The sequence below is a fragment of the Macrotis lagotis genome, chromosome 3 (genome assembly GCF_037893015.1).
Source record: "Macrotis lagotis isolate mMagLag1 chromosome 3, bilby.v1.9.chrom.fasta, whole genome shotgun sequence".
NCBI classification, from domain to species: domain Eukaryota; kingdom Metazoa; phylum Chordata; class Mammalia; order Peramelemorphia; family Peramelidae; genus Macrotis; species Macrotis lagotis.
In genome coordinates, this window is record NC_133660.1 from 241,720,364 (window position 1) to 241,736,602 (window position 16,239).

The 16,239-nt window shown below is 43.9% G+C and overlaps 1 protein-coding gene and 1 pseudogene across 1 annotated transcript in view; one reads left to right on the forward strand and one right to left on the reverse strand.

Moving 5' to 3' along the window:
* The window catches only part of LOC141519340 (RNA-binding protein 5-like), a 70,931-nt pseudogene extending 60,812 nt beyond the window's left edge, over window positions 1-10,119 (reverse strand).
* PARVA (parvin alpha) overlaps window positions 10,097-16,239 on the forward strand; it is a 167,781-nt gene continuing 161,638 nt past the window's right edge. Inside the window, exon 1 of the mRNA XM_074230326.1 lies at window positions 10,097-10,253. Coding sequence (XP_074086427.1) covers window positions 10,118-10,253 — 136 coding nt within the window. The 5' untranslated portion in view covers window positions 10,097-10,117. The remainder of the gene's footprint in view (window positions 10,254-16,239) is intronic.

Here is a 16,239-nt window from a genome sequence, read left to right on the forward strand (position 1 = left end):
AAGACCATGGACAAGAGTCAAATGGGGCTATAAGCAAGTGTGGATCATCATTTGCACAGCTGAGGGGAATGGTATTAGAAACGAAATCACAATGATTCTCTGAAACATTGAAGTAATCTAATTACCTTAATAGGAATCTATTCTAAACATCCCTAAAAAGAGATCATCCAGTCTTTGCTTGGAGATCTTTGGAGATGGGAAACTCACTACTTCACTACAAAAGGCAATCCAAACTAATTTATTAAAATAGCAATAACGACAGGAAGTACATTGCAAATTCCTTCCTAAAGATTAAATATGCTTGGTCAACCACAGGAATGTGTACTTCCCAAGATCATGTATAACTGAACACCAAGTCACAAAAAGAATACACAAAGAAATTTTGATTTTGTCAGCATAAAGAAATACTGATACTATAGCTTTGCCTACACTGAACTACACACACATACACTGAAATCTAAGACTTGGTAGCTATATTTAGGGTGTAGTCCAAGGCACAAAGATGATGTGTTTTCTGGGGGAAAAAACCCAATAACTCCCTCTCCAGGGAGGATTTCATGGACACCTGCATTGGTCACTCCCAGAATTTTCCATTAAACATAGTGGTTTTATTCTTAACTCTGCCTCAATCCACTGTCTGTTTTTTTCTGCTCTTGTTGCAACCACAGTGAGTTAGTGAAGGCAGACCTAGAACTAGACACATTCATGTTTTCTGAATTAAATTGCACTCTCCTTATTGCTTGGCAATCCTTTTATTCCTCTCTTCTCCTTGCCTTCCTCCCCAATCCTTTTGCATTCCCCAGAATATTCCATTGAGGTTGCTTGGTTTATTTCTAACTCTGGATCAAACCACTGTCTCCTTTCTCTTCTCCAGCTCCAGACAGAGTGAGTTGCTGAAGGATAATATTTATGTATAATCAGGCAGAACATATTTGTATTGCTCAGCTTCAACTGGACTCCTGGTTGCTTGGCATTCCCTTTATCACTTTCATTTGGTCCCAGTTGTTGTTCTCCCTAGTTTGATATACTCCACTTTTCTCAATGCCTTCACCTTCAGACCTCTAGGTCCATGACTTCACTGTGCACTTGTGAAAGATTTTGAACATCTGCTTTGAGCTTACTCATGTACTCCTCATCTCATCCCATCTCTGCCTCTAGACTTGTCCTCTCATCTTCTCATAACCTGAACATGGATGCCTTCTAAGATTCTGTCTCCCTTCTCATTCCCTCCCTTCTCCTACCTTCTGTCTTCTCACTTTTCATCTCCTCCACTGTCTCCTTTGAAATTTCATTTCCTCCAATGGTTTTAATCATTATCTCTATGCAGATGATTCCCACACTTGCATTTCCATCCCCAGAATCTACCCCAGAGCTCAAACTTGAATCTATAAATGCTTGCTAGACATCTCCCTCCACCTGGTTGACTGGCCAGCAACTCAAACTCAGCTTCTCTAAAACTAAAGTCATCATCTCTCCCAAATCTCAAAGATCTCCATTTCTGTTCATGGTGCTACTACTCTCCCAGTTAACATTGACTTCTTTTCCTCATTCCAAGTTCCAATAAATTACCAAATATTGTTGTTGCCATCTCTCGAATCCAGTTCCTATTTGCAACTCTCTTGACACTGAATGTAGTTTTAGATCCTCATCACTTTTCTCCTAGACTACTGTCATAGCCTTCTATTAACTCTCTACCCCCAGTCTAGGCCTTTTCTAATCTACCTTCCTCATCAATGCTCAAATAACCTCCCTAATCCATAAGGAGGCATTTTTCTAATCAAAAATAGGTGGAACATGGTATAAGTTCATGATGCTAGATTTTGAGGTTTACTATAATTTGACTTCAACCTACCTGTCCAGCTTATTTCACATACTGTCTTGTGTGCACTCAAATTAGACTTATTCTCAGTATTCTTATTCGATCATAGGAATTAGAACTGAAGGAATTTTACAGATTATTATAGTCTAACCTATAATTTTATAGGTGAGGAAGTAGAAGCTCAACGAGATTAAATGATTTCTTGAAGGTCACATAAGGAGTAAGTAGCAAAACTGGAACTGACATCTTTTGACTCTATAAATTAGATAATCAGGGTTAAACCCTCCCTGATCTGCTGACCTGGGATTGGTTCTGTTTCATGAGACATGTTCTGACTCGATATGAATGGATATATGTGATCCAGTAACTCCTGATTGTTCCCTTCATCTTTGTGACTGGGACAGTATTGAAAATTATTGGCAACTGGGGCAAGTTGTATCCTTCCCTGGTAGACTATGAGAAATCTATAAAGATACTATCACCTTTCTCTTATTGCTTTGAGAGTCTGCCATCCTTTCCTCCAGATCCTGATTTTACTTACTACTCATGTGATCCTGGGCAAATTGCTTAAAACTATTTGGGTTTCAGTTTTCTAATTGGGAAAAGAATGGGGCTAAATACCCTCTGAAAAAATATATTTGGGTGATAGTTTAAACCCTGAAAATTGAATTAATTCATTTAAGGAAGAGAGTTTGGAGAAAATAACTGAAGGTTTAGGATAGAACTTCAGGGGATACCAGAAGATAAGGGATATAATCAGCAATAGAAGCCTGGAAAGGAAAGGGATGAGTAACAAAAAGGAATGAGGACCATCAAGTCTTAAGGACGATGAGGGAAGAGGAAGTTTTGAAAAGATGTAAGTATTTAACAGTGTTGAATGCCAAAAAAAGCTCCAGGAGAATGTAGACTTCAAAAGACCTTTGGATTTGGCAAGAAAAATGGTGTGGGTGACCTTGGAGAAAAGTTTCATTACTGTTGAGAGAAGCCAGAGGTTGAAAGAGGTTAAGGAGTGAGTGGGTGCTGAGGAGTATATATTACTCATCCAAAAACTTCAACAATGAGCAGATGTATATTAGAACAGTAGTTTGAGAAGGGTAAGTGAAGCTAATAGTTATTGCTAACAGACTGATGAGAAGTCCAAATCTTCTGAAGTTTATGAGGTCCTTCTCTGGTGAAAGGAAGGGGGAGGAGCGTGAGACTCTCCCTCTATTAATACTTCTCTATAAGCAATTCCTTTCAGGGGTTTGGTTGGAACTGCTCTCTCTCCTTGCTCACCACTGGAATAACCAGAGTTTGGAACTGGTCTGTTATTTTAAACAAAAACCAAAGGATGTGACTGAGTCTTTTCAGTCAGTATCAATATACTTTCCTTGTGGGTATCATTTCACTTCATCCAAGGGCCTTTACCCCTTCCAAATTGATCAGGACTTTTTCCACACCTACTTAAAATATCTTTGATCCATGGGTGGATTCAACTCTTATGTCAAGTCCTTGTTTATATTCAATTGATGCTATGGAGAAATCCAAGTGTGTGAAATTATTGATGAATAGGCCTGGGGCAGCCCTTATATACTTCCTTTATTTTTTAAAGGAACCAGAATTGGCAGCTATACTGAGGATCTTCAAAGGTATATTACAGGGCAACTAGGTGGTGAAGTGGATAGAGCACTGGTCCTGGGGTCAGGAGGACCTGAGTTCAAATTCAGCCTCGGACACTTAATAATTGCCTAGCCGTGTGACCTTGGGCAAGTCACTTAACCCCATTGCCTTAAATAAATAAAAAAATTTTAAAAGGTATATTACACAAAATATACACAAGGTTTCTGCCAAAATGAGAGGACACAACAACAAAATATAGATAAGATGAAGGTAATAACATCTAATATCTCTCAACATCTGCAGTGAACCACAAAAGCATAGTATGCTACAACAAAGTCTGTACAAATAATAAATAGTGCAATAAAATATAAAAGACAGAGTTGCCCCAAGTCTGCCCATGGTCCCTTCAGCACAAAAGACAGTCATTCCCCATACAACCCATGTATAGGGAAACCTTTGAGCTGGAAGAAAAATCCTCAAGGGAATAGAATGGTTCTCCCTAAACCATTACTATGGCCAGCAAAGCTCCTAAGGATATAGGTTGTTAAAAATCAGTTCAATAGAAGGAAATGGAGTTCATCAGCTAGCAGTAATCAAAAGGTGCTGAACAAGATGATGCTTCTCATTCTGTCTCTAGGAATCAAGCAAATTTGACTTTTCAGATGGCATCCTTGTAAGAATCTGTAGTTGAAACACAGTAGTAGCTGCCTTATGATCCCAAGCCAACCCCTTTCATTCAAATTTTAGTCTCATTAGAGGCTATGATGCCTTCACACTTCCTCCCCAAACCTGAATGTTCCCACCATCTCTTGGCTTAAAGCAATCTATTGTCAATATTACTATGATCAAAGCCATTCCTAGTAGACTTCATAATTAACAGTGCCAACATTAAATTGCTTCTCTTGTTTGGGTTCTGGAAGTTCTGGGGTTCCATATTTTTCCCATTTTCTGAAGCTTGACATTGATACATCATTTCACTGTCCCTGACTTGCAAACAAGTTCTTCTTTAGTCTTTATTGGTTGTTGTTTTGTCACACAAATTTTGTATAAATGTATAAAAGTTTTGTTCATACTATGCTATAGTTTATTAAGTGTACAATAATATTATGTCTAAATATTTTACATGCTTTATTTAAAAATGCTTATTGCTAATAATTACCTAGCTGTGTGACCTTGGGTAAGCCACTTAACTCCATTTGCCTTGCAAAAAAAACCCCTAAAACCAAAAAAAATACTTATTGCTAAAAAAAAAATGATAGCCATCATCTGAACCTTCAACAAGTTATAATCTTTTAACTGGTGGAGAGTTTTGCCTTGATGTTGATGGTTGCAGATTTACTGACAGTCTGATCAGGTCAGATGGTTGCTGAAAGTTGGAATGGATGTGATAATTTCTTAAAACAAGAACAGAATCAAGTTTGTCCCATTAATTGAACGATTCTTTCACAAAAGTTTTCTCTGTAGCATGTGATGATATTTGATAGCATTTGTTTTTTTAGTTTTTGCAAGGCAATGGGGTTAAGTGGCTTGCCCAAGGCCACACGGCTAAGTAATTTTTAAGTGTCTGAGGCCGGATTTGAACTCGGGTACTCCTGACTCCAAGGCCAGTGATCTATCCATTGCGCCACCTAGCCACCCCATGTTTGATAGCATTTTACCCACTATAGAACTTATTTCAAAAATTGAAATCAATCCTCTCAAACTCTATGGCTTTATCAACAATAAGTTTATGTACTATTTTCCAATATTGTTGTGTCTTAGGGAATAGGGAGGCTTGAGAAGACAGAAACAGGGAACGGTTAGTCAATAGAGCAATCAGAAGAAATGCATTTATCTATTGTTATCTTGTATGGGTATGATTGATGGCATCCCAAAACAATTCTATTAGTAACATCAAAGATTACCATAATGGATATAATAATGAAAATGGATATATAACAAGAATTATCAAAATGGAACAGAAACACAATAAGCACCCACACTGATGGAAAAATGGTATCGATAGACTTGCTCAATATAGCATCATCACAAACACAAAAACCCAAACCTGCAAAATGCAATAAAGCAAAGCACAATAAAACAAGGTATTCCTGAGACTGAGGGGATTACCACTGAGCTACAGTAATAGTTATACCAGTCACAGAAAAGGTGTTAATTCTGTTACCATCTGGGAGAACGAAATCCTTTCTGGCACTTTTGGCAAAATCTACTCCAATTTTTCTAATCAATAAAGCATTTTTAATTAAGGCTATATACATTTTTAGGACATAATACTATTGTACACTTAATAAATTATAGCATAGTGTAAATATAACTTTTATATATATTAGGAAGTAAAAAGTTTTTGTGACTCAGTAGAGGAGGAGGAGGAGGATTTTATAGCCCCCTCTAGTAGCTGAGAAGCATCCATTCTGAAGACAGTTGAACAAATGCAAATTCTCTATTCTGCTATGTTTGCTTGTCTCTTAGAAGAAGAGTTATTGACAGTTAATGATGCAGGGGTGGCTAGGTGGTGCAGTGGATAAAGCACTGGCCCCTGGAGTCAGGAGTACCCGGGTTCAAATCCGGTCTCAGACACTTAATAATTACCTAGCCGTGTGGCCTTCCGCAAGCCACTTAACCCCATTTGCCTTTCAAAAAGAAAACTTAAAAAAAAAAAGTTAATGATGCATATGGAGATAATGCTGTCATTATGGAATCTACTACGATATGAAGAACAATAGTCAAAGAATGACAGTATCACAGCCTGTGCAGACTTTGCAATTTTAGATGGAATTTCCTGTTCTGAGTCTAATTTATCAGTTCCAAATCCCAAACATTTTAGTCTTTTCCTAATGTTGTTAAGGCAGCACTTGTAACAAATCCTCAAATTTAGATTGAGGATTATTGTAGTGCATTGCAATATGATTTCCTTGAATCACCAACTTTTTCCGATTGGTTTCTATCCAGCTAGTAGCATCTTGCAATTGATAGTACTTTTAGAAGGAGAAATCATGGCTTGCATCTCTTTTTCCTATTCATCAGCTGCATATCTACAGGTTGAGGGCCTTTAATGGATTCCATCATTTCTCTAATGTCATTCTTTGTAACAGTAACAGAAAGTGGGGGGGGGGCAACGTAATTGTCTTACTCTCCCACTCATTAATATCATCACTGTAGTTATGTTATGTTCTCCATAGTCAACATCAGAATGATAATAGTTTTCTGATCTGTCACTATTCCTCATTTCCCTGTTCCTTCTCTGCAGTCATCATATCCATCATCCCTTAGATCAACACTATATTTTTTATATTATAAAATATAATAAATATATGAAATCTTTTGTCTTCTTCTGGATTCATGTTAGTCTCTATCATCTTATTTATGATAGAATCATATCTTCCACTACTCAGTTCTATTGACTCCCTTGTCTTAACCCAGTCTTTTTTAATTTAATTTTAAAAATGTATTTATGCATTACTAAAATAGTCATGTAGTAAGAGTAAACATAATCCCCCTACCCCCTCAAAAATAAAAACCTCACAAGAAATAAGGTGAAAGAGAAAAAAAGTGCTTCAGTCTGTTGAACCCAGTGTTTTTAAAAAAATATTTATTTTTTCAAAGCTTTTAACAATCTTTTTTCAAAGGTTTTGAGTTTCCCTCTCTCCTCACTCCCCTTAACAGAAAGCAAACTAATATAGGTTATACATGCATAATTATGCTATACATAAATCCATATTAATCACATTGTGAAAGAATTGAATTGAAACAAAAATAATATATGACAATGTTTAAAAATTGAAGATAATAAATTTTGGTCTTCATTTGAATTCCATACTTCCTTCTCTGGATATGGATAATATTTTCCCACACAATTTTTTAGAATTGTCTTTCATTACTGTACTGCTAAAATGAACACAGCCATCATAGTTGATCATCACCCAATATTGCTTGCTGTTATGTGGACAATGTTCTTCTGGTTTTGTTCACTTAACTCTGTATCAGTCTAAGCAGGTCTTTCCAGGCTGTTCTGAAATCCTGTCCTTCATGATTTCTTATAGAACAATAGTTGAACCCACAGCCTTGTTAAAAGTGCTAGTACATGCTCCAAAAATGTCAAATGTCTTTTTGAGAGGTGATTGGAATTAAGATAAAGTTTCCAGGGAGAACATAGACAACTAACGTACTCACTCCTAACTGGACCAAGTAAGGGAACCTTTGGAAATGTGCATACTTGTAAGCAAAAAAACCAAGCTAGATGTGAAAGTAGTTGAATTTTTTTATATGAGCCTCTTTTTTTGCTATTTTTCACATATTGAAATGTTTGTATTTGTTGGTGACTGTTAAAATTGTAGAGGAGGTGGGAAGGGAACAGAGAAAAGTACCGTTTTTCTCCTTCAGCTTGCTAAATTGCTCTAAATACATTTAAAATTATTTGTATGCTTCTTAAGGGCATGTCTTTTGCCTCTTTTTGTATCCTCAGAGATTAACATGATGCTTAGCATATAGTGAGTGCTTAATAAGTATATTATTGATTGATTGATCTGGAAACCTAATTTAATGATAATTTGATGGTCTGCAAAAGACCTGGGGTTTTGTCCTACACAGATGCATTGTCAATTCACAGAGAGACCTTGAACAAGTTGTTGACTTCTCTGGGACTTAATTTCCTCATCTGCAAAATGCACTATTTACTGCATGGGATAGAGAGTGGATCATCTACCTACCTAAGATCTGCTTTGTAGATAAGTTTCAAGCTTAAGAAACTAAGGAAATATTAGGCAGAAGGCCAATGATGTTTGTCCTTTGCTCTTGAAGACTATGACAGCAGGGAGGTGATGCCATGACATGCATTTGAATTTGGGGGGTTCTGTGCTTAGTCATCAGACTCACTTTCTCTTCCTGCTCTATTGTGTTCAGTGGTTGGATTTGAATCAAGATGACTGGAGATATCTCTGGATGTGAGGTCACCCAGATATTAAGTATCTGAGGTCATATTTGAACTCAGGTCCTCCTGACTTCAGGACCAGTGCTCTTCCCACTAGCTGCCCTTTAAGGTATGAGATGTAGGAAAGCATATTGTAGTGGAGTTGGCATCCAAAGACCTTGATTCGTGTTTTGACTCTGCTGGTGCTAGCTGAGTGATCTTGGATAAGTTACTTAAGGTCTAAGTGCACCAGGCATCTCTCAAGACCATAAATGACAAATAAGGTGAAGATCGGTTGTAGGAATTTTCATACCTGGAATTTCCACAGTGATCAAATCACAGGTCAGAGACTAAACAAAAACCAAAACAATATCTGGAATAGGATGTTGACTGAGATTAGTGACCAGAGTTTCAGATGATAGGTCATCTTAAATTGCTTTGAGAGGTGACTGGGAGTACAATGCTGCCACTGACAGAAAAGGGGAAAGAAGAAAGAGAAACTAATTCTAGGAGGGAGATGATTAATTTGACTAGATTTAAAGAGTTTGAGATGAGAACATTATAGACCTGTAGAGGTATCTGGTGTTAGTTATAGGATTCTAAACAACAGAATGGGCTCTTAAGGATCTTAAAAGATTTTCAGATCTTAAGGATCTGTAGTAGTATAACCCTCTGATTTTATAGCATAGGAAAACAAAGCCAAGAGAGGAAAGAACTTGTCCAAGGTCACAAAGCTAATATGTGTCATAGCTGGTACTAGATAGAACCCAGGTCATCTCTAAGCTAAGAGAGAAGTCAAAGACTGGTACTGTAGATCCTGAAATGGTGCTAAGGGAAGTCCTGAACATAAGTAGACTTTTCAAAAGAGAGGAGAACAGAGTTGTTGAAATAAAATTCCTTTTTTAACTGGACCCTATAGAAAATTCAGGAATCAGACGCTGTCTGCCTGGGGCAATCATAGCTTGTAGCTTATCACAAGCTCCCCAAGGAGTTCACTGAACATCTTCAAGGTTGAACTCACAGCTGAAACTCTTGAAATTTAATTTTTTTTTAAAATTGAACTGGAAGGGTCTTTGGAGGTTATCTATGGTAAAGCCTTCAGTGCAGAGCTAAAAACAGGGTTGTGCGATTTCTGAAAGAATGGTTAGACCCCAGGAAATCGGATCAGGTCACACACTCGGGTTTTTTTTGTTTTTTTGCAAGGCAATGGGGTGAAGTGGCTTGCCCAAGGCCACACAGCTGGGTCACGATGAAGTGTCTGCGGGTGGATTTGAACTCAGGTCCTCCTGACTCCAGGGCTGGGGCTCTACTGCTCTTGCTCTTGAAGGTTGGCCTTCAGCGTGGGGCAGGACCAGCCGGAAGAGCGCGGAACCAAGCTCTCCCCGGGCCAGGATCTTTTGTGGGGAAGAGCCAATGGGGAGCGGGACTGGAACCCAGGCCTTCCCCACTCGGGGGCGAGGGGGGCGGGGTGAGTGCAGGCCCACGGCGGGCACGTGCTCCCTGCCCCGGGTGGGCCCGGGCCCTCCGGCCGGGCCGGGGCCGCGGCTGCCAGAGCCGGGGGCCAGCCGGCCTCGTTCCCGGGAAGGCGGGCGGGAGGGGGGGGCGGGGGAGGGGGAGCGGGGGGAGGGGGGAGCGAGGGAGGGGGAGCGGGGGAGGGGGGGGAGAGGGAGGGGGGGGGCGAGGGAAGGGAGCGGGGCGCGAGCGCGGCCTCGAATGCTTGAAATAATTCCGCTTCCGTTCGGAGAGGGGCAGCTTCAGTCCCAGCCGGCCCGGGCCGCCCGCCGCTCCCCGCCATGGCCACCTCCCCCCAGAAGTCGCCCTCGGCCCCCAAGTCCCCCACCCCCAAGTCCCCCCCGTCCCGGAAGAAAGATGACTCCTTCTTGGGGAAACTTGGAGGAACTCTGGCCCGGAGAAAGAAAGCCAAAGAGGGTGAGTGGGGCGCGGGCCCCCGGGGCTCCCCTCCCCCCGGCCGGGCCGGGGTGGGCCGCGCGCCTCCGGGGGGGGCGGGGGGCAGGGCCTCTGGGGCCCGGGAGGCCGGCGGGCCCCGGGGCTGGAGGGGCGGGGGTCGCGCGCCCGTGTGCGCGCGCGGCCGAGTCCGTGTGTCGGGGTGCGCGTTTCTATTTCCTGTGGAAACGTCACTCTGGAAAAATGCGGGAGCCGGAGCGGCGCGGGGCCTGCCCCGCCCCCCGCAGCCCGGCCCGGCCCCGCGGCCCGGCCCGGAGCTGCGCCCCCCCGCCCCCGGCCCGGCCCGGCCCGGCCCGGCCCCGCGCTGCGCCCCCCCCGCCCCCGGCCCGGCCCGGCCCCGCGCTGCGCCCCCCCCGCCCCGGCCCGGCCCCGCGCTGCGCCCCCCGCCCCGGCCCGGCCCCGCGCTGCGCCCCCCGCCCCCGGCCCGGCCCGGCCCCGCGCTGCGCCCTCCGCCCCGGCCCGGCCCGGCCCCGCGCTGCGCCCTCCGCCCCGGCCCGGCCCGGCCCCGCGCTGCGCCCCCCCCGCCCCGGCCCGGCCCGGCCCCGCGCTGCGCCCCCCGGCCCGGCCCGGCGCTGCGCCCTCCGCCCTCCGCCCCAGCCCGGCGCTGCGCCCTCCGCCCCGGCCCGGCCCGGCCCCGCGCTGCGCCCTCCGCCCCGGCCCGGCCCGGCCCCGCGCTGCGCCCCCCGGCCCGGCCCGGCGCTGCGCCCTCCGCCCCGGCCCGGCCCGGCCCCGCGCTGCGCCCTCCGCCCCGGCCCGGCCCGGCCCCGCGCTGCGCCCTCCGCCCCGGCCCGGCCCGGCCCCGCGCTGCGCCCCCCCGCCCCGGCCCGGCCCGGCCCCGCGCTGCGCCCCCCGGCCCGGCCCGGCGCTGCGCCCTCCGCCCTCCGCCCCAGCCCGGCCTGGCCCCGCGGCCCGGCCCGGCGCTGCGCCCTCCGCCCTCCGCCCCAGCCCGGCCTGGCCCCGCGGCCCGGCCCCGCGCTGCGCCCCCCGGCCCGGCCCGGCCCCGCGCTGCGCCCCTCCGCCCTCCGCCCCGGCCCGGCCTGGCCCCGCGGCCCGGCCTGGAGCTGCGCCCTCCGCCCCGGCCCGGCCCCGCGCTGCGCCCCCCGCCCCCGCCTAGAGAGGGATGGGGCTCCAGAACCCGGGAGCCGGCCCCGAAGGAGGCCAGGCCTCAGGGCACCCCCCGACTAGAGGCTTCGGGCCCTCAGGGCCCGGGCTATAATGATAATGATGGAGGGGGGGAGCCGGGGGCCAAGCGTTTTAGCATATTCGGCCCCTGGGCCCTCTTAGCCCACAAATGAAGCCCCCCCCCCCCACGCCAAGGCCCGCCCCCTAGGGCCCACGGGATCCCATATCTCCCACTTCACACTTCTGTTTTTTGCAAGGCAGGGGCAGTTCAGTGACTCGCCCAAGGTCCCACAGCTAGGTAATGATGACGTGCCTGAGGTCGCATTTGAACCAGGGCTCGGTGCTCTCTCCCCTGCGCCCCTACTCCATGTCTTTGAGCAGCACCAAAAAGACTCAGCCCACCTTAGACCCATTGGAAAACTCTTATCAAGGTTACAGTTGCTGCTTGGCTCTTCCCAAGGAAGCAGTGAGAGGCCTCTTCGGGCCTGGAGCATCCTGTGGTGTTGGCCCGGCCAGGGCTGGATTTCTGTCTAGTCGGGCTGCTGAGGACTAAACGCTGGGAATGTAGACACAGAGATACATGTGCAGGCAGGCAGTCTAAAAGAGCTTATAGTGTTACTAAACACAAAGTATCCAGCCTGGATGAGTTTGGGGAATACAAGGAGAGAGAAAGGATAGTTCGGGCTCTTAAGCAGCTCACAAAGTCTCACAGGCAAGATGGCATCAAAACTGTTCCATACTTAGTACAGCATATGAACGGGCTCATCTAAAAAGGGAAGTCATCAGGATGAAGAGAGAATATAAAAGGCTGCCTAAAGAAGGGGAGATTTTAACTCAACCTCTTACCGGCAAAGAAAGGAAAGGGAAACTGAGGAGAGAGAATATTCTAGGCATGAGGGACAACTGTGTGAGAGCCACAGGGAGGCCAGAGCCACTGGATTACCAAGGACCTAAAGCAGTTGGGAACACAGGAAGGAGTTAAGTTATGAAGGACTTTGAAAGTCAGAGGATTTTATATTTGATCCTGGAGGGAGCCATTGGAATTTATTAAGTTTTGTTCAGCCTCCAAGGCTTCATGACCCTATTTGGAGTTTTCTTGGCAAAGATACTGTAGTGGTTTAACATTTCCTTCTTCAGCTTATTTTACAAATGAGGAAGTTGAGACCAATAGGGATAAGTGACTTCTCCAGGGTCATACAGATAAGCAAGTGCCTGAAGCTGGATTTAACTCAGGAACATGGGTCTTCCCAATTCCAAGCCCAAACTCCATGCACTGCACCACCTGGTTGCCCCTAGTCATATGTTAATAATAACTAATTAATCAAGCATTTATTAAATAGACATTGGGAATACAAAGACAAAATGAAATAACTTCTGACCTCAAAAGTTTACATTCTGTTATACATAAATGCATAAATATAAATATTATATATACATATATAAACTTTATGCCTATTCATCTATATTAAACACTATATGTATAATAAACTAATATATATGTATATGTTATATGATATACAGATAGATAGACAGATAGATAGATAGATAGATAGACAGACTGACTGACAGTTGACTTCACTGGTTTAAAGAACTCCAAGGTAAGGAAACTACTGATTCCAATGCACATCTCTACATTCTCTGAAATATCTAATCTCAAAAAGTTGCCTAGAGCACTGAATCTAAGTGACTTCCCATAGTCACTTAGTCAACCAATATCAGAGGTAAGATTTGAACCCAGATTTTCCTGGGCAGTTCACAGTCACTATACCACAGTTGCCTTTTATAAATAAAATACACGTATATATTCAATACAGAGTAATTTCAGGGGAACAGGAAAAAGTAGCAACACTAGATTTAAGGGGAGAGAAGGAGAACAAGGTAGTATTAAGACCAGATTGGTTTTAGGAAGTGACATTTGAGATGAATCTTTGATGGAGGATTCAAGACACCAGGGCTAAGGGTATGCAAAAGCAGAGGTGGGAAATGAAATCTCATGTTCTAGGGGGAAAATGGGCCAGTTTGACTGGACCTAGAGAGAGCAAGTGGAGTCATTTACATTTTTCCTAAAGGTAATAGATATCCCTTGAAATTTCTTGAATATTCATTCTTGAATAGATGAACAAATGAATACATGTAAGTTCATTGATAGCTATATAACGTTGAGGAAATAAATTAACTTCCCTGTTGCCTCAGTTCCCTTAAAAATTTCTCATTCTAGGGGCAGCTAGGTGGCACAGTGGATAGAGCACCGGCCCTGAAGTCAGGAGGATCTGAGTTCAAATCCAGCCTCAAACACTTAATAATTACCCAGCTGTGTGATCTTGGACAAGTCACTTAACCCCATTGCCTTCCAGAAAAAAGAATTTCTTAATCTAGTTCAACCTTTTCTTTCTAGATTAATCTATGCCCCCTCCCTCTTGCCTATGTATTTTTTTCCCGTTAATGTCTTTGCACAGATTGTCCTCTATGACTGTAGTACTTCCCTTACTTACATTATCCTTTGACAATCTCTACCTCCCTTTTAGGCTCAACCCAGGTACCCCCTTTATGCATAACCTTTGCTGATTTCCAGCCCACAAGACAACCCTCCTTGTGAAAGCTGTCCCTCCTGAAATTGCTTTGTATTTTCTATCAATGTATGTGATAGAGTGGAAAGACTGCTGGATCTGAGATCTGAGATCAGGATTCATATCCTTCCTCTCATCCACTCTCTCTGCTTGCTGCTTGGTAACCTTGGGAAAGTTAGAAAACCTTCTTGTGTTCCATAAAATGATATCTTCTAGGTTTGACCTTCTAAGGACAAGTCATTTTTAGAAGTTCACAGAACTATGATTAAGTACCCCTGATTTAGGACAAGGCTCTCAAAGACATGTTGCATTCACTATCCAAGACATCTGATTGGGATGGGTCTGCCATATAACTACCCAGGTCACTTCTCTGCTCTGGGCCTCAGTTTCTTCCTCAGGAAAAATGAAAGAGTTGAAGTCTAAGGTTTCTTCCAAAGTGATGATCCTAGGAAAGTCTTAGTTATTCAGTGCTCAGATAACTTTGAGAAGTACCACAGGACATACCAAATGTTCAGTGACATTTTCCATCTGTTTGTCTGTGACTGAGAAATTGCAGAAACTCCCACTGAGCACCCATCTTCAATCAGTTCCTAAGTTAATAATTATTTATTAAGCTGTACAATGTGCCACTGGACTGGGTCCTAGGGATACAAGGACAGAGAATGAAACAATCCTTTCTCATGAGGAGCTTACATTCTAATGGAAGATAATAAGTATGTGCAAAAGTATATGTAAATTTTAAGCTATTTATGGGCAGCACAGTGGATAGAGCACTAGGTCTAGAAGCAGAAAAACTCATCATACTGAGTTCAAATCTGATCTCAGACACTTGCTAGTTGTGTGACCCTGGATAAGTCACTTAATCTTATTTGCCTCCGTTTCTTCATCTGCAAAATGAGCTGGAGAAAGAAATGGCAAACCACTCTAGTATCTTTGCCAAGAAAACCCCAATTGGGATCACGAAGAGTCAGATACAATTGAAACAACAACAAAAAAGTTATTTATAACTATAAAATGAATATATATGTATATGAATATGTATATAAATGAATGTACATGCATGCACAAGGACTAGATTTTAGTTCTTATGCAGTTAGAATTGATTCTAGTAGTGAATGCCCCTTATCTTGGAGGAAGAAGAAATGCCCTCCAACTCAGTCCCACCCCTTCTTCGACCAAGTCTGAACTTCTGACCACCACTATTCTTTATTTGTGGGAAAAGATGTTTCTTTTCTCAATGAGGAGATTCTCTCCAGAGAAAATGGAGTGAGAAGGGACTTGGAGCAGGATTATAGAGGCAGACAGCAGCATGGACTCTTAATTTCAAAGGCTACCAAGGATCTCTGGGGCCAAGAGTTGTCTGGCTAATCATTTCTATTGGGAGAAATCCTGGCTATTTTATCATTCTCTGAATCTACTAATATCTAATTGCAGAGAGGTGGGGGTTGGGGGGTAGGGAAGGGCCCCTATTGCCTGGGGGTGATGGCTAAACGTTTTGCAAAACCTTTTTCCTCTTTATCTTCAATTTCTCCCAGTTCTTTCTGGGGAATTGCTTTGCCCAGGTTAAGGAAAGACAGCTGGGCATCCTTGATATAAAGCAGCTTTTTCCAATCCTAGCACATTTCTAGGATCTACTTAAGACCTTCAGTTCATTTTCTGAACTTTTTTAGGCAGTGAGAACCAGTCCACTCCACTTCTGGATCACTCTAATTATAACTAAGTTGTTTTTGTCATCATACCTAATCTACCTTTGTGACTTGTAGTGGGGACTCTTTAGTTCTTACTTATTACGGTCCCATGCAGAATATACGTGATCCTTCTTAAAGGCTGTCAAATAATAGAAGAAAGGTCTCATTATTCCAATCACCTTTTTCTTCCCCAGGATAAAATCCCTTTTGTTGTTTAGTTGTTTCAATTGTGTCTGACTCTTGACTCTGTTTGACATTTTCTTAGCAAAGTGGTTCTCTAACTCATTTACAGATGAGGATACTTGAGGCAAACAGGGCTTAATGACTTTCCCAGGGTCATATAGCTTGTTATTGTCTGAGGTGGGATATGAACTCAGGAAGATGAGTCTTCCTGACTGTAGACCTGGCACTCTTTGCAGTATGGCACTACCTCACTGACCAGTCTCAAGTCCCTTCAATTGATCCTTGTATAGTATGGTCTGCAGTCCCCTTACCAGTCTGATCATCTTTTTCCACATGCATTCTAGCTTCCTTATCAGTATCCATTCTAAAATGAGGCATCCAGGTTCTAGA